The sequence below is a fragment of the Amphibalanus amphitrite genome, unplaced genomic scaffold (assembly GCF_019059575.1).
Source record: "Amphibalanus amphitrite isolate SeventyFive unplaced genomic scaffold, NRLGWU_Aamphi_draft 001400F_arrow, whole genome shotgun sequence".
NCBI lineage: Eukaryota > Metazoa > Arthropoda > Thecostraca > Balanomorpha > Balanidae > Amphibalanus > Amphibalanus amphitrite.
In genome coordinates this window covers 1-22,123 of record NW_024882893.1, presented here as the reverse complement: position 1 = coordinate 22,123, position 22,123 = coordinate 1, and the positions used below count along the sequence as shown (strand labels likewise).

The 22,123-nt window shown below is 51.8% G+C and overlaps 1 protein-coding gene across 1 annotated transcript; it reads left to right on the top strand.

Moving 5' to 3' along the window:
• Nucleotides 1-141: 141 nt before the first annotated feature.
• Nucleotides 142-18,767, top strand: LOC122372782 (protein MMS22-like). The gene is made up of 24 exons (XM_043350344.1): nucleotides 142-408; nucleotides 2,356-2,508; nucleotides 3,922-4,058; nucleotides 4,402-4,571; nucleotides 4,774-4,894; nucleotides 5,472-5,705; nucleotides 5,961-6,176; nucleotides 6,439-6,555; nucleotides 6,908-6,928; nucleotides 7,310-7,333; nucleotides 7,665-7,912; nucleotides 8,143-8,389; nucleotides 8,694-8,792; nucleotides 9,115-9,295; nucleotides 9,529-9,669; nucleotides 11,741-11,927; nucleotides 12,199-12,439; nucleotides 14,051-14,200; nucleotides 14,546-14,662; nucleotides 15,823-15,939; nucleotides 16,258-16,371; nucleotides 16,507-16,688; nucleotides 16,958-17,149; nucleotides 18,210-18,767. The coding sequence occupies exons 2-24, from the start codon at nucleotides 2,364-2,366 to the stop codon at nucleotides 18,286-18,288; spliced, it is 3,480 nt and encodes a 1,159-aa protein (XP_043206279.1). The 5' UTR covers nucleotides 142-408; nucleotides 2,356-2,363; the 3' UTR covers nucleotides 18,289-18,767.
• The last annotated feature ends 3,356 nt before the right edge of the window (nucleotides 18,768-22,123 follow it).

Sequence of the window (22,123 nt, the reverse complement as noted above, 5' to 3'; positions counted from 1 at the left end):
TTGTTACCTGTTCGCAATCATTGCATAATATTTATCAAGAAAAGCAAAAAATGTATGACGTTTATATTCATCATTTTTTTTCAAAGTGAACTTGAATTGTTGAGCATAATTCGTGCCCTGTTTATTTTATTGACAGCCTGCTGCTTTTGGAGCTTTTCTGTCGGCAAAACTCGGAATCTCATTGGTGGTCAGCAGAGATTGCGCAAATTTCACCAATGAAAAGCGGAGGAGTGCCATCATGCAGTAACGGGGAACTGTGAACGAACACCGCTTGATTTTGTGCGCGGGACAATTCGAAAAAAAGTTGACGAAGGTGCTGGGGGTGCAATTGATTTCATTTGAGTTTGATATAAGACATTTTATATGTGTGTCGGTTCTTTTCGTCCTCTTTGAGCTTACATAACTGAGGTGCAATACCTACCCCTTCTTCTACTTTTTGGTTGCATTGAACTATTGAAGCTACAGTTGAAATCAAACCTGTATATGTCAAGTTTAGGTCAGGTTTGGATTATGTTTTTCTTTTATTTGCGAGACGCATAGGAGTATCATTTTTGGATTCAGGATGTCAAGTAATGTAAGAATATGAAAAAATTATCCATGAACTCTGCTTAGGACGACATTTACCATAAAACCTGACCTAGCCTTATGTTGCATATTCGTATATATCAACGGCGCCACAAATATAGATTGGACTTTTTCTGAACAAATACCCTACAATTTTGAACCGTTTTAGTTCTGTTGTCTGTATGCATGCTTTGAGCCATTTCAAGTCATGTTAGTATGAGTGATTTGTATTGATATGCTGCCAGTTTCAAGTTTCAACTTTCACGTAACATTTTTGTCTTATTTGCTTAATAATTCTGGCTACTCCAGTCTCCACTCAATAAAGTCACCAGGTGCGAGTTTTGCAGTCTGCAGTCACATCTTTCCCCAGACTGGAAAAATACATGTTATGGTGGATATGTCTTATTTCTGGCGTTAAATGGCCTGTAGTCATTGGTGGGATTGCGCCAAAAATTTCAGTGCATGTCTGCCATAATTTTGCATGCATCAAATTCAGCACATGGTGGCAACCATATTTTTCTGTGCAGGGCGGCCGCATAATTTTTGGCGAATGGCAGTCGCGGAATTTAGTCAGCAGACTCGGCAGGCTGATAGATCTAACCGCAGATTTGGCTCGGCTCTGGAGTGTGTTTGGTTGGGAGGAGATGTCCCTGCCCTGGTCGTCGCATGCTCGAACTAGTGAGCCGCCCTGAGTACTCAGAGGATCGGCCGCCCAAGTGAGGCCTCCACCCTTGGGGCGGAGATGAGTTTGGAAGACTTTATTGAATATTGCAGAGCATTGCGAAGTAATACTGCAATGAGTGGGTTCCTGCCCAATGCAGTATCGGGGGGAATGAGAGCGCTGACGACCGTCACCTGGCGAAACAAGCGGCCGCCCTGCCCTCCGACACCTGCTCGCTGACCCAGATGGCTCATTGTACGGCCTCGCATCAATAGCACGTCAACTGGTCCGAGTCACTAATCAAACCACTCCTCGGGAGCACGCCGCCGCTCCCTATCCCCGGAGAGAACTGAGAGGACGCCGTTTCGGTGCATCAGGTGAGGGCGGGGCCTGGGCCACTGGGGCCGCTCGCTTCGATGCCGTCGCCCCTCCGAGGCGTGCCAGCAGTGCCCAGACAAGCGTTGCCCATTGCCCCGCAACGCTCTGCGCCATGTGCTAAGAAGAGGCTGATGAGTGATGTGTCGGGGCACGTGTTGCTCCGCTGCCCGGCCCTTGCTGGCGCCCGCCAGGCGCCAGGTGCCAGCCTCGAACACACCGTTCCGCTGATTTTTGTGGCCCGGAATTTCGGGCAAGGGAATTGTTTCACGGCACATCGCTTGCTGGGACAGCTTTGTAGTGTGTGCTGGTCACTTCCATAGGAATAAATGGACAATGAGGAGTGTTAGCATATCCGCTTGTATTACGGCGTACTGTGCCGCCTATCACACAATTGATCGCATCTATGGCGACGATTGGGTCACAGGCCACAGCATTCAACAATCAACTGTGTCACTTAGTCTGCGTGATAAGGCACAGCCTACCATCCAGGGCAACTGATTGTTAAATGTGGAACACCATTATGTAGTTAACTGTGGAGCTGCGATGCACACTTTTCGAATGAAAAATATTATTCCGGTTAGTAAAGCCACCGCTTAATAAATCCAAAACGTCGTGTTACAAACGTGGATTTATTCAGAACTCAGAAGATTCTGCTGCACTGGTTTCACCCTAGAGGCTCATGCTCATGAGTCATGACTCAGCTATTTACCTCCAGCTCATTTCACTGACCATGCTCCACTAATTTGTAACAGAAGCTGCGATGAGCTCTGATGAGCATGGACTCAGCACAACATGGACCGAGTGTAACTTGTATTCAGCTGGTTCCTCTCCAAGTGCCTCCCCACCAGGATCTCCCCTGATTGGCAGCCTTGGAGGCAGAAAACAGGAAAAGGCCAGAAACCATGGTGAGATTTAGCTCCTACTGCTGTATTATAATATATTATATAATATCCCGCGCCCGGCTGGGGGTCCTGGATTTCCACGCCCTGCTGGGGGGGGGGGGGTGTTTGAACACCCCCCCTTGTAACTCGGCTCCTGGGCCACGTAGCGATACGCGGAAGGCGGCGTTCGAAAGAGCGTCAAAAATAATGACGAAATCACTTCGGTCAATTTTTTGGTCAGGTCAAAGGTCAGGTCACCAGAGGTCATTGAAGGCAAAATTTCGCCGATTTCCAGGTCGAATGTCGAAAATTTCCAAGAAGCCAACGCATAACTCGGGAACCAATAGAGCTACAGCGCCGCGGAAAAGCGCATTTGATAGCCCTATTAACGCCCTTTCTGAGTAATTCTCTCAGATTTGACCTAACGTCAACGGTTTTGCCTGCAGGGGGCAAAAACTGCAAAAATAGCCGATTTTTTCGAAAACAGTTTTTATGCAATAACTTTTGACCCAATCCCTGTACGAGCTTACTTTTACCGGCATAGTGTTCCTCTCGTCAAGACGCATCGAATGAACTATAACTTGACCTTGAAAGGTCAACTTGAAAATTTGACCTCAGGTCAAGGTCATGACCTGACCGGAAAGGGTCATGTTGCATATCAGTCGATCCGTATCGTCGAGCTGAACACATCTAAGGCGTTTTCATCGCTCTAGCATGCCTCTATCAAAAGTTATTTGCGAAAAACTGTTAGATACCATTCGTGACCTAAGATGACCTCAGGGCATACACAAGGGTCACGGACACCATTTTCATGTTCAGTGTGTCTAAACCACTTGTAATTCGGTGTTTGGGAGTGTTTATAATGTCTTTCGTCCAAAAGAGGCGCATTTCAATTTTCTCCCATTGACTTATAATGGGGAGGTCGCAAAATTGACCTGACCTTAGGTCATCGTTATCAAAATTCTGAGATATACATTTTGTACATGCTATTGCTCTTAGCAATCGCTGAAAGTTTCAAAGCGATCGGTCACTCGGTGTAGCTATGACAGACATTGAAACTTTTTATGAGGTGAGGTCACTTCAAGTGACCTGGTGACCTGACCTTGAATGACCTTGGTCTGAAATTTTCACAACATGTGTAGAATTGATGTATGATAAGGTGTACCAAAAACGGCGGCGCTCCGCGCCGCCGTTTTTGAGATATTCGCGAAAAACCACAAGGGGGGGTGTTCAAACACCCCCCCCCCCAGCAGGGCGCGGGATATGCCTAGTGATGCAGCTTGTTTACCTACGTATTTTGCAGGCAAATGGGTGTGTACTGTGTAGTGCCTGCCAAATGTTTAGGACATTTTGATGCAGTGCTGTCAATTTCATAAGAATTTTGTCCAGTACTGTCCATGCCATCTGTGGCTCACTGATGCCACCTGTGCTTGCCAGCTCGACGAGCTCCAGCCCAGGAGGGCCAGGAGGCTGTGCTCACCTGTCCTGGTCGGGCACTGCTTCGGGGCGGTGCTGTCAGACAGCAGCTCTCTCTGGAGACGGCCCAGCCCGCAATCTGCCTGCCACTGAATGAGGTGAGCCAGCCGCTGGACCGGGGAAAGAGTCTGCTGCAGCCTCTTCGGAGCAGAATCCAGTGACTGATCATCATGGCTGTTGGAAGTAGTGATCTGACTTGATGAGAACCGAGTCAACTTGTTTTAGCCTATGGAAGGATATGTGAATTAGATATGCCATATTCTAATCAGATCCCTTTGCTCGTTCTAGATAAGTATCTGTGCCTCCTGCGCCTCCCACTTCTGTTCTGGCAATGGTGAATATCAGACGTAGGTCCCTTGGTGTAAATGAATCAGTCAGCTGTCATATTGCCCTGATCGTCAGTTACGATCACCGGTTGCCCTTTTTCGTCATGACCGGCAGTCCCAGGAACTCGAGCATTTGCTGCTCTCGATGGCTCAAGCATCATACACTCTTGAAGTCGAGTGTGCTGCTGTGGCTTGCTATAACTCACGAAATGAGCGCCAGGAGTTTTACAGCATACGTCAGAAAGCTACCAACAAGATGCGGGCCCTTATCAACTATATAGACCAGTAAGTCACTGTCATGTTTGTTTGTTTTGTTTGTTTGCCTTGTTTGCCGGGATTTTAGGGCGCTTAGACAGCTCATCGCCATGTATATTGAGATGTCAATGGTAGACAAACCTTCAGTTTTATTTAATCGCATGTTACTCCACCCAGTCCATTTAACCCATGTGGTGCATAGCTGGGCATTGACGTGTTTTCCGTCCGTCAGGCGGGGCGCGCTGACCGACGACGGGTGGCGCCAGGAGGTCGAGGTCGGACTGCACCGTCTGCACCGGCGCGTCGGCTACCTGGCGCCGCCGGGACCAGCCGACGAGCTCTGCCACGACCCGGTTAGTCGCCGCTCCGTCGCAGAGCTGCCGGTCTCCGTGTGCCAGTCTGTAGCATGTGGACTGAATGACTGGTGGTGATCGGTAGTTAGTAGGCGTGCTGCAGCGTAGCGCAGCTACTGTAGCTCGGTAAGATTTTAGGAGTGAGCATGATGAATCTATTCTGTAGTCTGATCAAGCTGGCGGTAGACAGCATCGTACGCAAATCATTCAATTATCATTTATTGATGTCCTTCTCTGCGTTTCCTGCCAGATATTCAGTCATTGCGCACGGCTTATCGAATGATTGTTTCTCGACCACCTTTCTCAACTTGCTTGTGCAGCCTCTGGTGAACCGACGCCCGCCGTTCCGTCCCATTTGCCCCGAGCCGTGCGGTCCCGATTACGGTCTCTGCCTTGCGATCTAGTTTATCTCGAGCCGTCCGTCCCACCTGACCTCCCACCTGTCCCACCTGTTCGGGCTCACCTGACTCCGGGAGTTCGAACGGTCCTAACGTAACCCCGTCCGTCTGTACGGTCCCATCTAGCCCCGTCTGTGCCGTCCCGTCTGACCCTGACCCTTCCTCTCGTACCATTACAGACGCTGGTCTCGCGCGCCCACCAGCTGTTTCACCTGCAGCTGGACCTGCGAGTGCTCTCCGTGTCCGCGCTGGCCCGGCTGAGCGATCTCAGCGACCAGCCGCCGCCGCGCGACTCGCCCGGCGGACCGACGGTGCCGTGGCTGTCCGCCGTGCCCGGCCGGCACCGGTGGCGCCGTGCCGCCCACGCGCTCGCCTGGGAACTGGCCGTTCTGGCGCACAACAAGATGAGAGAGGTGAGAGGCGACCGGTGGCCGCTGCCGAGACAGCCGGTTTGGAGAATTGCTCTTGCGGTTTTCTGATTTATTTGGATCTTAAATGGTCATAGTGGCAATAGTGCTTGACGTTGCGTTGCTCTTTGTCTAGCAATTCAACAGGTTTCAAACTAAATTAGTCGTAGTTCGTACCAGACTCTTTTATCCAACACGCGAAACGCAATGGCTGTCGTTCGCTGGGATGACCGAAACCCCTCGCTCCCGCTTTGCGTCCAGACGCCCCTGGCCGAACTGGCCGACACCTGTGCGTTCTCCTGCGGCTGTGAGAAGGGCGCGTGGCTGGCGCTGCGGCGGCTGCTGGGGCCCGGCGGGCGCTCCGCGGCGGTGGCGGGCCCCGGCGGGCCGGCTGGCCTGTGGGCGGAGCTGGAGCCCCTGTTTGCCCATATCCTCAGCCCGCCGCCACCCTCCCCGGAGGCCACACTGGCCGATGAGGTGAGAGGACTCAGGGGAGGTGCACCAGGGACTGAGGGGATTGAGTGGGTGATGTGACTTTAAAGATGAGACTAGGACGCTTTGATATTTTTACAAATATGAAACTTTACTCTCACTTATATGGAAATTCCGTTATAGTTATTGAAAGCTTATTTGAACCGGCAATTAATTGCATTATGTTCGTGGGTGTTCCCTTAATTAGGGTAACGTTTTGTTGGAAGCGGACGCTGCCTTCTCGTTATCTCGCTGACGTTGTTTTCAGTTTCCGCTGATGGAGACGGAGTGGTCAGAGGCGCCGCTGTTCCTCACCTGGCTCATGTCTTCTGTGAGTGATGTGTTTCGGTACGACGACCAGGACACGTTCAAACCTGACCTCACGGTACGTGGAGCAAAACAACAGCCTCATCGGACTCAGGCGGCACCGGGCGTAATCTCTGTCCAATATCCATTTTAGGTGGTGCATAGGTCTTTATTCTGGCTGGACATATAGTTCAAACGGCTCTCGGTAATGCACAGAGCCGCCACCTGTGTCTGTTACAGTGTGACCGTAACACGACGTCCCCCTCCCCTGTGTCCGTTACAATATGACCGTATTACGTCCCGTACGTCGTAACACTTTTCCCGTTACAGTGTGACCGTAACACGTCCCCTGTGTCTGTTACAGTGTGACCAAAACACGTCCCCTGTGTCCGCTACAGTGTGACTGTAACACGTCCTCCTGTTCGTTACAGTGTGACCGTAACACGCCCCCTGTCCGTCACAGTGTGACCGTAACACGTCTCTGTTGCTGTCTGTTACAGTGTGACCGTCCGTTGTTACAGTGGGACCATAACACGTCCATCTCTGTCCATTACAGTATGACTGTAGCACACCTCCTCTGTCCATTACAGTGTGAACGTTACACGTCCCCTATCCATTACAGTGTGACCGTAACACGTCCTCTGTCCGTTACAGTGTTACCGTAGTCCGTAACACGCCTCCTGTCTGTCACAGTGTGACCGTAACACGTCCCCTGTGTCTGTTACAGTGTGACCAAAGCAGTTCCCTCTCTGTCCGTTACAGTGTGACCGTAGTCCGTAACGCGCCCCCTGTCTGTCACAGTGTGACCGTAACACGCCCCCTGTCTGTTACAGTGTGACCGTAACACGTCCCCCTGTGTCCGTCACAGTGTGACCGTAACACGCCCCCCGTGTCCGTCACAGTGTGACCGTAACACGCCCCCTGTCTGTTACAGTGTGACCGTAACACGCCCCCTGTCTGTTACAGTGTAACTGTAACACGTCCTTGCTGCTGTCCGTTACAGTGTGACCGTAACACCTGTGTCCGTAACAGTGTGACCGTAACACATCCCCTCTGTCTGTCACAGTGTGACCGTAACACGTCCTCTGTCCGTTATAGTGCGACCGTAACACGCTCCTGTGTTACAGTGTGACCGTAACACGCTCCTGTGTTACAGTGTGACCGTAACACGCCCCCTGTCTGTCACAGTGTGACCGTAACACGTCGCTGCTGCTGTCTCTGGTCTCGGCGGCCGCCGCCGGCGCCGCGGAGACGGAAGATCCGGCCGGCGGCGAGCGGCGGCTGCGCTGTGTGCTGGCGCTGTGCGGCCGGCTCACTGAGCTCTGGGGCGCCACGCCGGCGCTCTCCAACACGCTCTGGGAGGTAGTGGTGCGCCGGCTGGTCAGGCCGCAGCCGCCCGGACCCGTCTCCGTCCTCCAGATGACCTCCACAGTGCCGTGAGTTGTAACATGCGGTGGCTAGACGTGATATCTTCAGCTAGCCCGTTTAGAGTTGGGTATGTTAGAAATTGCCCGAAGCTATCAAGTGTTATGTTTCAAGTAGTGCCTGTGGTGCCTAGTTTAGTAGTTAGTACCGTTCTCAACTGGGTGGTGTTTCTGGCTGGATGATGCAGCAGCTTGTGACCATAATTCATCATCGAGTCTCACCTCGCCCTGCTCTCTGCCAGCCGGTCGGGTCGGCGCTGGTGGGAGTCGGTCTCGGAGCCGCCGCCGCCCGAGGACAGTTTCGGCCAGTACCTGCTGCTGCTGCCGGCGCAGCTGGCGGCCGGCGCCGACTGCTGGCGCCAGCTGCGCGGCCGCGTGCTGCTCCGACTGCACGCCAAGCGGGCCGTGCAGCTGTCGGCGGCAGGGCTGCGAGCCGCCTGCACACTGTTCCTGACTCTCATACACCTGGTGCCCGATGACGTGCAGCTGGTGGGCATTGGGAGGAGGGCCATGGAGGCTCGGTGGGGATAGGAGAGGCAGTTGGATGTGGTCGGTGCTAGTAGAGACAGAAGCCGGGATTTGGGTGGATGCTTTAAATTTGTCTTTAATTATTTATAAGAATTGAACCAGCTGTTTCTCAATGCATCGACGAGTGAGTTATAAGCAAACGGTGCCGGCCGTTAGACTGAACAATAAACCGGCATGTTTACAATAAACTGATCAGTGAAATTACTGATGTTATGATTGGTGATAAGATATACAGTGGAAAAACTACTTTGACCCTGTGTTTCAGGTGGACAAGTTCATCTCGTTCCTGTCTCAGGTCAGCGAGTCGTCGGCACACGAGATCCTGGTCTGCCGGGCATACTTCGCCGCCGCTCACCTGCTCTTGGTAAGCTGAATCAGGTAGTGCTAGCTTTGCATATTGCCAGACAAGTCGTACCCTTTCACACCGGGCACATGATTGTAGATCATTGCCTTTAAATGTGCACGCGCTTACTTTAAATGTAATACCAAGCTTTTTTTTGCGTTTTGCGTTATTGAGCGAGTTTCATAGCTTATCTCGCTTCTTTTGAAGTTACGATAGGAACTCATATTCACGCTATTCCTTCATACTGCGGGTGTTTGGTAGTTTATTCACGGCCGATCCTGCAGGTCAACTGACGTGTGTGCTGTGGCAGAGTGTCTGTAACCTAACCTTCCCCTGTTCCCAGGAGTCCGGCCGGGACGTGGGCGCTGTGGCCGCCGCGGCCGCCGCGCAGGCGGACCGGGAGCTGCGTGCGGCCGCCGACGCTCGGCCGTTCTCTCTGGCCCTGGTCGCTGCCTACTGGGAGGAGTGCTCGGAGCTAGTGCGCGCCAGTCCGCGGCTCGACAAGTCCGAGTACCAACTCGTCAGTGAGTGGAGAATCGGGTGCCGGTTACCTGGGAAGGCGCACTGGCTTGCGACTGCTGAGTGTTCATAAGAGACCCGAAATAGGTACATGACGCAAAGGGTAGCGTTCGTTTGGCTTTGTGAAAAATGTTTCGCTGGCTTCATTCGGTATAACTTGTATTAACATTGACATACTATAAGCATCGTATACAAATACCACCTTGACGTGTCTTTGACATTTACCGCTCTTTGGCAGCGTCCGGCTGGCGTGCGTACCTGGGCTGCTGCGGGCCGTCGGAGCTGGCCCGAGGCCTCTCCGTGCTGCTGCAGCTGGCCGGAAAACTGCTAGGAAATATCCAGCAGCTGCAGCCCATGGCACACATCGTGGACACGGAGGGTACGGAGCGGCGGACGGGGAGGGGGAGTGAGGATGAGAGGCAGGAGGGGCCTATTTGTGATGGCGTCTTGCTTCGTGACTTATCCTAGATCATTGGTTTTACGTATTAACCCGCGCCCCAGTGGCGGTCTCGGCCAACTTCGCCCTAGTGTGTGTGTGTGTGTGTGGGGGGGGGGGGGGCATATGTTACCACCCACCTCTAACTCAAAAACTAAGAGGGCTAGAAAGACGCGGTAAAGAGCAGTCGATAGCTCTCAATGCGTACGTTTGAAAGTATTTCAGTCATTTTTCATCTTAGAGCAATATTGGGGTCACCAGAGGTCATCAAAGGTCAAAATTTGCCAATTGTCATTATACTTTTCAGAAAACGTGCCGTTATCTCAGGAACTATGGTAGCTAGAAAAACGCATGGAAACTCAATCGATAGCTTTTGAACTCTTCTTTTGATAAGGTCATTATCAAAATTGACCTAAGGTCAACGGTTTAGCCTCCAGAGGGCAATAACTCCAAAAATAGCTGTTTTTACGAAAAGTGTTTTTCGACAATAACTTTCGACTACAAACAGCTACGACATTTCTATTGCCAGAATCGTGTTCCTCTCGCCGAGACGCGTCGAGTGAACTATAATTTGACCTTGAAAGGTCATCTTGAAAATTTGACCTCAGGTCAAGTCATGACCTGACCGGAAAAGGTCATGTTGCATATCAGTCGATGCGTCTGAACAAGACAAACACAATGAGACCATCCCCAGCGTTCTATCTCTTTCCAATCGCGAGTTATTGGCAAAAATCTGTTTGTAGCCTCAAATGACCTCGGATGACCTTTATAGAGGCCATCAGCAAAAATGACACCTTGGTCATCCCGGGTGGTCCAAGTCATTGTGATTCTGAAATATTTGGACTGTTCCTATGCGTACACACGGATCTAGAGGCATTTTCATTTTCCCCCATTGACTTGTAATTGAAAGATCACGCCACTGACCTGACCTTAGGTCACGGATATTAAAAAAAAAAATTATTTATTTATTGCGGGTCTTTGTGGTATCCAATACATGACTGGCTTTTAAACCACAGTGTCATACAATGTGCAACCGAGGTGTAAGATAGGTAAAAAACATATTACACACATTGTACACAAACATTGAAAAGGTTAAAACACGTGAAAAAACATTGACACGCTAGCATGAAAAAGTTGAGACGGTGGAGCTAAGAGGTCGGTGCGCAGTATTTAAGTGGGTGGCAGTCGCACATCGCCGACAGGCTACTTCACCGACATTAGAGACGCTTTCTCACGCTTTTTAGAATGACTGACTTTGTCGTTCCGAGATATACAAATTGTAGGCAATAACAGCATGCAATCCACCAAGTTTGAAACCTTTCTGACAAACACTGCAGGCTGGACATGATTGCAAACTTTTTTAGGCTTGGGCAGTTAACTTGACCTGGTGACCTGACCTGACATGACCTGGGGTAAAAAATTTCACACATTGTCCAAAATTGATGTACCAAAAGCTACCCCAAGCGGCGCGGCTCTACGCTCCGCGGTTTTTTATTCACACGCAAAAAACGCGACAGGGTGGTAACATATGCCCCCCCCCCCCACTGGGGCGTAGATTAAGTGGGCAATAGTTAGCTGTTTTATGAACGTGCACGTGAACTTCGTTAAAAAATGCAATGTCCTCAAGCATTACCGTAGCGTATCGAACAAACTACCCATATATAGTTATTTTTTTAAACTTACTGTCGAACAATACCAGCGGTACTCGCAGTCATGTTGGTATCTCGTACTGTCGATGATGGTGGCTGTGCCTGGGTAGTCTTTGACCTGACCTCTCCCCGCGCCCTGACCGCTCCCCATGCCCTGTCCGCTCTCTTGTCCTGACCTCTCCGTGCCCTGACCTCTCCGTGCCCTGACCTCTCCGTGCCCTGACCTCTCCATGCCCTGACCTCTCCGTGCCCTGACCTCTCCGTGCCCTGACCTTTCCCCTGTGACCTGACTTCTCCCCTCGCCCTGACCTCCCCCGTGCCTTGATCTCTTCCCGCGCCCTGACCACTGCCCCGTTCGGTCTCAGTGGTGACTCGTAAGGAGCAGTACAGTCAGCTGACGGAGCGGCTGCGGCTAGTGGCGCCGCTGTTACACACCCTGGCGCTGTCTGCCAGCCCGCCGCCGGAGCTCGCCCAGCTGGCGGCCACGCTGACCCTGGTGCCCGGCGCGGGCTGCGAGCTGCACCACTTTACCGCGGACACTGTCACACCCAGGTGAGAGGCGCCTACCCCCTGTCATGGAGGCAGGCAGTAGCGTGTGTAATGGCGTCTCTTGGCTTTCGGCTTGTAGCTGTCGTACGGAACGTTCGTGTCAGTATCTATTGTCTACTTTTCATTCTATTAAACTGGTTCGTGATCTCGCTCCTTTTTCCGATCTTCTGATTGTTTTACTGTCCCATTTATATGATAATGCTCGAAGCAGTGAGAGATGCATTATGTACTTGTACAGAGACTAAGCTGCTCCATCTCCTTTCCCGTGTTTCAGTGTGTGCGCGGCGTACGTGACGGAGCTGCTGGCGGCGGCGCCGGAGCGGCTGGCCGCCGGCCGGGACGGCCTGGTGCGGCTGTGGCTGCGCTGCTGGGCCGGCGGCGCCGACCTGGCGGAGCTGGGCCCGATGACGGCGGCCGTGGCGCGCCGGGAGGCGGCGCTGGTGCCGGCCGGACCGCCGGCCGACCCGACCACCGCGCGGCAGTTCACCGAGCGGCTGGCCAGGCTGGCCGAACAGGTCCGTGGGAGGGATTGTGCACGTGGTTAGATGGAGTCAAGCGTGTCCATGAAGGGGTGATTGAGCAATGGAGCAGATCATATGGGAGGGGAAGGAGGTGGTGAGCCCGATGAAGGCGCTGGCCGGTATCCGTTGTTTTACTCCTTTACCGACCTACGTGATTTTTTATGTTGACATGTCACTTAACCCTCGCCCCGTTGGGGGGGGGGCATTTTGGCCCCCCCCCCTGTGGTTTTTCCTGAATAGCATGAAAACGGCGGCGCACAGCGCCGCCAAATTTTCAGTACCTTTCCGGGCATCAATTTGACACCTTCACACCAAATTTCAAGTCTTATGTCACCTTAGGTCAGGAGTTATTGAGGTCAAACTGAGGTCATGTTCGAGCAAAAATGAGCAAAAAACATGCAATCTTGAAACGCTCACCAAATCTACAGTTATCAAGCAATTTCAAAGTTCTTTATATGGTCTAATAGACAAAAAGCGGCGCTACAAAACTGCTATCTCGGATTTTCAAAATTTTGGGTTTTTGACCCAAAAAAATTCAAAAAATTGATTTTTTTAGAAAAACTAATAAAAAATCCAAAAATTTTCCGAATTTCGAAAAAACCGGAATATATGTGATAGTCCCTGCGCTCTTCTATATACATACCAAATTTCAGATCGATATCTCGTTTTTTGGCCAAGTTATAGCGAAAAAACTGTTCAAAAATGATGACGTCAAATTTTTGAACTCAATTATTAGCGATTCTAGACCTCGTACGGCAAAACAAAGACCACCATTGAACTCCCCGTGACGAGCTGCATCGATTCGATACCCATTTTATGCAAAAATATCAACTTTGAAATTTGACCTTATTTGACCTGACCTTGACCTGACCTTGACCTGACCTTGACCAAAACGTGACCTAAGCTGGCCCCAAAGGCTGCCTGACCCACATAATCGCATTTGTCATGTAAAATGGACCATAAAACATGTATCACACGACACTTTCATATTGTGACCCCCCAGTGACCTGACCTCAGTGACCTGACCTGGTATCAGTGACCTCAACTAGCAAAATATGTGTTTGAAGAACATTTCCCCATCGATGATTTTCAATGAAATGCATTTTACTCGATTTTACAACGCATTTCTTGAAATGCCTGTAAACGGTGAAAATTGGACCTTTGACCTGACCTGTGACGTCATCGGTTTGACCTAGGTCAATAAAATTGGGTCACAAGGTAGTTCCCTGATAGGGCTATCCAACACCGTTTGCCGCTTGTCGCTACGTTGCGTGGTTCTCGAGATCTTAGGGGGGGGGCCAAAATGCCCCCCCCCCCCCAACGGGGCGCGTTGCTCGGCAGAGCCCAACGGGGCGCGGGTTAAAGTTACGATTCTTGCTATATAATTTCCTACGCATGCTTTTTTACACTTCTTTTCTAATGCAGGTTTTTGTATTCCTTTTAACTTAGAGTTCATATGATATTGTGTACTGTATATATTGATGATTGTTATATTGTCTTGATAGCTCGAACTCTATGCCACGTTTACTTTACTTCCCGCCGGCAGCGCTGCATGACCGTCTATGGTACATGATTCTGGTGTCTGACGTGCCGCCCTGCCCACAGAGTAAGGAGGGCCGTGAGCGCGTGAACGCCATCTTCTCGGACCTGGCCTTCATCGATGCCTACTTGCGCGGTCCGCGTGCAGCTTCGCCCGGTCTGTCGCACCTGTTCCTGGTCTTCGGCCTGGTGGTGAAACACCTCATCAACGTTCTGGTAAGCGGGGCATGCCATAGAGTGTGTCACGGGCTCGGATCGTATCTTACGACACATTTCATACCCGTTATTGTGATACTGACAGTAAACCATGTTTCAACTGCTACCAATATTTAGGGAATAGTCTGAGCCCAGATAATTGCATGAGTCATTTAGCTCATCACAGTTGCAGTAAGTAAATATATAATTTCTTGAAATGCTGCGCCATAAAACACACCGTTAAAACAGCTGGCTGTAGAGTTCAATTATTCGGCCGATTTGGATCGTCTTTATCATGCCACTGTCATCTACTTATGCCGTACTCGTTACATTCCCACATTGTGTAATGTGCATTGCCACCGGCAGGAGCTGCGGAAGGTGGTGAGCATCATCCAGCGTCTGCTGTTGCCGCCGGCCGTCTACAACTCGGAGAAGGCGCTGGCGCCGCCCATGAGGAACGCCCTCGCTCGGTCCATACCGCTGGTCAGTTGCCGACGTGACTGTCATCTCAGGGTGGATTCACATCACGAATCAGTCATTACGAGCGAGCGAGCGCAGCGAGCGAAGCGAGTCTTTTCAATATAACGGAAAAATCTCAGTATGAGCGGCCCGGCCCGGCCTGTAACGCTTTTGAGAGGCTTATATCTCAGCAACCGCTGGACCGATTGGCCTGCGGTCTTTTTTGCTGGGTAGCCCCATCCCTTCTACCCCGTAATTGACTACTTTTGATACATCTCAGTGACCGTCTTGGCACGTGCCACGTGAAATGTCAAGGGTGTTCAAGCTGTTTTGCAAAAGTAGTGATTTTGAGAGGCTTATATCTCAGCAGCCGCTTGGGCGATTGACTTGCGGTAATTTTTGTAGGGTAGCAGCTGCATCCCTTCTTCTAAAAATAGGATACTCTCGATGCATGTGGGTCACCCCCAGTGCACGTGCAAAATACAACAATAAGAGGTGTCAAATTTGTTCCCATTTTAATAACTCGGTAATTACTGGGGCGATTTCGCTGAAACTTGGCATACAGGTAGGCACCCACCAGGCAATGCATTCCCATGTGTTGCGGTTAAGGTGCTACTGCACGTGCGCACGTGCAGGGGGGCGCTTCCAGATCTCGAGAACGGCTGGGCCGATCGCGCTCAAATTTGGTACACGGTTGGGGACCAGTTAGTAGGGTGCCGTGCAAAAGTCATTTTGGACCCCGTTTGCACGTGCGCACGTGCAGAATGCCGCTTCCAGATCTCAGGAACGGCTGGGCCGATTGCGTTCAAATTTGGTACACCGCTAGCGACCGGTTAGAAGGGTGCTTTGCGCAAGCCCGTTGGAAGTACCCTCTCGCCCTTCCGCACGTGCAGCCTGCAGGGCTCACTATCTCGCTCGCTCGTTCTTCGCCCAAAAGGCGTTTTACTGGTTAATTAAAACTGTTTTCAGTTGCATACTTACTTTGCCGCTTTAGAGATTTAGAAGCTGTGTAAGGTTATAGTTGCATACAAATATTGCTATACTGCTCATGCTGTAATGAAAACATTGTTGACGTTTTACTCTTCGCTTTTTTGAAGGTATGTTATTCGTTATTCGCTGTCTCCGCTACCGTCAAACATCCCACAGCCATGACTGATACTGACTCTTATCCTCTGCGCCGACAGTTCCTGGCCGGTATCGCTCGGGCCGACTATGCCACGGAGAAGTCTTACCGGCGCTTTGTGAAGGACACACTGGTGCATTACATGTACCGGTTTCCGAGCGACTCGCACCCCCTGCTGGTGGGTGGACCTGGCGGCGGCATGGGGGGGGAGGTTGCGGGCCGATGGGGGACTCGGGTAGTGGTGGTCTGTATAGTCATGGGCTGTCATAAAGGAAGGAGGCATATGCTCTCGTCGGAATTGGAACTATTATCGAGCAACTGCTCATAACTGGTTGTGTCAACTGAAAAATTAGGACAGCTGGGTGGTGTAATAATTATTCTACAGTATACATGTGGCATGCCAGTAAAGGCAGTTGGGGTGTCTGCCGTGCTATTAAGAATTCAGCAAGTCACACGAATGTCGAATACCGCAGAAGTTGATGAGCTCTTTTTACAGGACGTATTCAGATCGGATGAAGTATCTGACCAGTTCAAGGATTTCGTCATGCAAATGATGGCGGAAACGTTCCTTCAGAAGATCGGTGGAAAGTTCCACGACAGCCTGCTGCAAGTAAGACATATTTTCATCGCTGTTCACTGGTGATCAAACATTAGGTTCACAGTGGATTAATGGCGACCGTTTTCCCGCGACATGCCCGGTCGTTCAGTCTGCTCCCGATCTGACGCCGTGTCCCGGTCCCCACAGGCGGCCCAGTGTCTGTCGGCGCTGGTATCGGCGGACCGCGGCGGTCACCTGACGGCCCTGGTCGCCCGACGGACGGCCTCGCCCCTGCTGGAGCTGCTGCTCAGCCTAGAAGAGCCCCGCGCCAAGCGAGCCGCCACCGATCTGCTCAAACTGCTCTGCCGCTCGCAGGCCGACGGCGTCAGGTTAGACCAATCGTTATCGACGGCTGTAATGGTGACGTGTCGCGCGGGCTCAGATTGACCTCGAAGTGGGGCCTACGTCGTGTGCCAGTGCAGTTTCTCAGCGAATGTATGCTAGTTCCTCTAGTCTAGTACAACATGGTGTAATTTATAGTAGCACCGACTCGGTAACTCGCCCGGCCTGTGCTGTCGACCCTCTGACTCTCCCCAGCTCCTACGTTCACGCTCAGCCCCTACTCTCCGGCCGTTAAACAACTCCGTGTTCTCCGCAGGCCGGTGCTGTCGTCGGCGGTGGAGCGCCTGCTGGATCGCCAGCTGGCGTTCCACTCTGGCCGCGTGTTCCAGCTGCTCGAGGTGCTGGCCGTGCTGGCGCCGGCGCTCACCCGTGACCTGCTGCCCACCCTGGAGCACCACGTGCGCAGGACTGAGCTGCGCCGCGGCGTCGGAGAGGACCGCATACTCAGGTGGGGGAGAGGACATTACGGTCAGGTGGAGGGAGAAGTGTATTTTTCGGGTGGGAAAGGACGGTGTCTTCGAGTGGGGTAAGTGTCTTATGCAGCTTCTCTCGAGTGGGAAGGACTGCGTATACTGGTTACTCAGGTGGGGACATGACCGTATACTCAGGTGGCGAGAATATTGTATGCTCAGGTAGGGAGAGGACCGCCCCATCCTCCGGTAGGGCGAGGATCGTGTCCCCAGGTAGAGCGAGGACCGTGTCCCCACGTGGGGGAGGATATTTTCCCCAGGTAGGGGAGGATATTTTCCCCAGGTAGGGGGAGGATCGTGTCCCCAGGTAGAGCGAGGACCGTCATCTCCCCAGGGAGAGCGAGGACCGTGTCCCCACGTGGGGGAGGATATTTTCCCCAGGTAGGGGGAGGATCGTGTCCCCAGGTAGAGCGAGGACCGTGTCCCAGGTAGAGCGAGGACCGTGTCCCCAGGTAGGGCGAGGATCATGTCCCCAGGTAGAGCGAGGACCGTGTCCCCAGGTAGGGGGAGGGTCGTGTCCCCAGGTAGGGGGAGGATATTTTCCCCAGGTAGAGCGAGGACCGCGTCCTCCGGTAGGGAGAGGTTCGTGTCCCCAGGTAGAGTGAGGACCGTGTCCCCACGTGGGGGAGGATATTTTCCCCAGGTAGGAGGAGGATATTTTCCCCAGGTGGGGGGAGGGTCGTGTCCCCAGGTAGGGCGAGGATCGTATTAGCAGACTAGGAGAGGACATGCTCTGGTGGTTGGGTGACGAAGGTGGTCCAGCGGCGTTTGTGGGACTAATAATGTAGTTGGTGGATGGCGTCAGTGGGGCTAGTGGGACACGAGTCAGGCTACGCCTACTAGGATAAAGAAATTGCTTAAGTAAATAATGGATGTTGTTTGCGGTGATTCGGTCAGCAAAGTGTCAGATTTTCTTGCATAGTTCCGATATCGGCGACCCATGTGATGAGTCCCGACCTGTGTTAACTCCATGTGCCGCTGGCCTCCGCCTAGCTGGCTCTTGTTTGCTGCATCCTGACTGAGCTGTTTCTTTCCCAGGAACGGGCTGGCGCGAGTGCAGCGCCGTCTGGCAGCGGTTGGGGAAATTATCGCACCATCGGCGGACAACGGCTGCTAGACGGGCACCGAGCGCCGTTAGGATTCCTATCCTAGCGGTTAGAGGCTGAACGCGAGTTCCACGGCTGTGATAGTTCTGTGCGAGAGTGATACTCATGTCAGTGCAGTGTGCGTACCGTGGCGTGTAACCAAGTGTCGCGTTCAGATTCTCATTCCACGCTGCCGATATTTTGCGTATTGTGGAAGACTGTTCGAACTGTGCGCTCAACCGTCAACATTTCTGTCGCCTACGCGTGCTCGCTATCCGTTGAACGCTCATACGACTTTTTTGTATTGTGATCTTTGACGCGTTGTATTGCAACTGGACGCTATTCATCGTGATGTATCCCGGATGTTTCGGCAATGCATGCAAGTACGAACAATCATTTATGCAACGACGTTTCACGTACCCTGTTGCAGGTGAATTATCGTTCGCCAGTAATAGAATGAAGGAACTGTCAATTTTTGGCGGTGTTACTCATACAGACATTCGCATTACGATCTTTGACGGTGCGACTAGTCACGGTAAGCTGCCACCGGGGGACCACCACTCGGACCAAAAAGGTGACCCAAGTCAAATCGGATAACCAGCTCACACCTCGTTTCCCACGGGGCGCACGGATCATTCACCTCACAAACCACAGGGATGAGTCGTGGTCACAGTTTGGTCACAGTCAGTGCCCGTAAGGCACGACGCCTGAACCGGCGTCACTCATCAGTGATCACTCACTGATCAGATCACTCACTGATGAGACCTCAAGCGCACTCTTTTTACATTCACACTAGAGGTACAGGTTTACGCGATAACTGTATGTTTTGATATGTATGATTAACGGATGCATTAGTTTGGGTGTAGAAACTTGCATTTTTATTGGTATTATTTGTGAAGAACTGGGTAACTGCTTTTAATTGAACTGTAAGTATGATAGTCATGCATGCGAGTTCTAGAGCCCTCTGTAAGTTAGGATGTTACTCAATTCTGCCCTACCCTACCCTACCCTACCCTACCCTACCCTACCCTACCCTACCCTACCCCTACACTACCCTACCCCTACTCCTACACTACCCTACCCTACCCTACCCTTACACTACCCTACCCTACCCTACCCTACAATCCCCTACCCTACCCTACCCTACCTTACCCTACCCTACCCTACCCTACACTACCCTACCCTACCCCTACACTACCCTACCCTACCCTTAACCCTACCCTACCCTACCCTACCCTACAATCCCCTACCCTACCCTACCCTACCCTTGCACTACCCTACCCTACCCCTACACTACCCTACCCTACCCTACAATCCCCTACCCTACCCTACCCTACCCTACAATCCCCTACCCTACCATACCCTTACACTACCCTACCCTACCCTACCCTACCCTACCCTACCCTTACACTACCCTACCCTACCCTACCTTTACACTACCCTACCCTACCCTACCATACACTACCCTACCATACACTACCCTACCAGTACCTTACACTACCACCGACAGTCCAAGTTTCAGCTAAATCGGCCCAGAAACGGCTGAGATATTGCAAAAACAAATTAATTGTATTTACTGGCGAATCCTCTTGGCGAGCAGTGCCCGGCGTCGGTATTCATTGCCAAAGGTCAACGACCTCCCGGCTCTGATGCTTTTCACTCAGTTTTAAGCGAACAACTGAACCTAAAGCACGTGCCTTCTGCTCGGCGCCGGTCGCGGCCCCACCACGTGCACACCGCTGAACCCACCCCCTCGAAAATTTAATACGACAAATTAGTGCACGCGACCGACTTGGCGTGAAAATTTCACCCCCGTAGCCCTTACCGTTTCCGAGCAATAGCCTGTTTTGCCGATTCTAATGCTAACCCTATGGCGCACATGAGCACGCGCCACGGGCGCACCCCCGACCGCATCGTGCCCAAAATTTAATACGACCTGTTGAATGACGTGACCCACGAGTCGTGAAAATTTCACCCTCCTGCGTCAATCGACGGCGCCTTAATAAGCCTTTTAGGGAGTAACCCCGACGGCGTGGGCGGATTTTCTAGGATTTATAATAGTAGACTAGAGGTACAGGTTTACGCGATAACTGTATGTTATGATATGTATGATTAACGGATGCATTACTTTGGTTGTAGAAACTTTCATTTTTATTGGTATTATTTGTGTAGAACTGGGTAACTGCTTTTAGTTGAACTGAGTGTAAAGTATGACGGTGATGCATGCGAGTTGTTCGAGCCCTTTGTAAGTTAGGATGTTACTCAATTCAACCCTACCCTACCCCTACCATACCCTACCATACCCTACCCTACCCTACCCCTACACTACCCTACCCTATCCTACCCTACCATACCCTATACCCTACCCTACCCTACCCTACCCTACTCCTACACTAACCTACCCTACCCTAACCTACACTACCCTACCCTACCCTATCCTACCCTACACTACCCTACCCCTACCCTACCCTACCCCTACACTACCCTACCCTACCCCTACCCTACCCTACCCTACCCTACCCTACACTACCCTACCCCTACACTACCCTACCCTACCCTACCCCTACACTACCCTACCCTACTCAGAATCCCCTACCCTACCCTAACCTACCCTGCCCTGCCCTACCCTACAATCCCCTACCCTACCCTACCCTACCCTACCCTACTACCCTACCCTACCCTACCCTACTACCCTACCCTACCCTACCCTACTACCTTACCCTACTCTACCCTACCCTACTACCCTACCCTACTACCCTACCCTACTACCCTACCCTACTCTACCCTACCTTACCCTTCCCTACCCTACCATACCCTACCCTACTACCCTAACCTACCCTACTATACCCTACCCTACCTAATTCTACCCTACCTAGCTCTACCCTACCCTACGCTACGCTACCCTACCCTACCCTACCTTACCCTACCCTACCCTACCCTACCCTAGTCCCTACCCTACCCTACCCTACTACCCTACCCTACCTTACCCTACCCTACCCTACCCTACCCTACCCTACCCTACACTACACTACCCTAACCTACCCTACCCTACCCTACCCTACCCTACCCTACCCTACCCTACCCTACCCTACCCTACCCTACCCTAACCTACCATACCCTACCCTACCCCTACCCTACCCTACCCTACCCTACCCTACCCTACCCTACCCTACCCCTACCCCTACACTACCCTACACTACACTACCCTACACTACCACCGACAGTCCAAGTTTCAGCTAAATCGGCCCAGAAACGGCTGAGATATTGCAAAAACAAATTTATTGTATTTACTGGCGAATCCCCTTGGCGAGCGGTGCCTTGTGTCGGCCTTCGTTGTCTGATTATTTTCACTCAGGTTTTTAAGCGAACAACTGAGACTAAAGCACGAGCGTTTGCTCGGCGCCGACCGCGGCCCCACCACGTGCACACCGCTGAACCCACACCGTCGAAAATTTAATACGACAAAGAGTGCACGCGATCGACTTGGCGTGAAAATTTCACCCCGTAGCCTTACCGTTCCCGAGCAATAGCCTGTTTTTGCCGATTCTAATGCTAACCCTATGGCACACATGAGCACGCGCCACGGGCGCACCCCCGGCCGCATCGTGCCCAAAATTAATACGACTGTTGAATGAACGGACCCACGAGTCGTGAAAATTCACCCTCCTGCAGGAGGGTGCAGCATGCATGCATGAATCGACGGCGCCGCAATAAGCGTTTTTGGGAGTAACCGGCGGGGACTTTTAAGATTTATATACTAGAGGTACAGGTTCACGCGATAACTGTATGTTTTGATATGTATGATTAACGGATTCATTAGTTTGGGGTGTAGAAAATGCATTTTTATGGTATTATTGTGTAGAACTG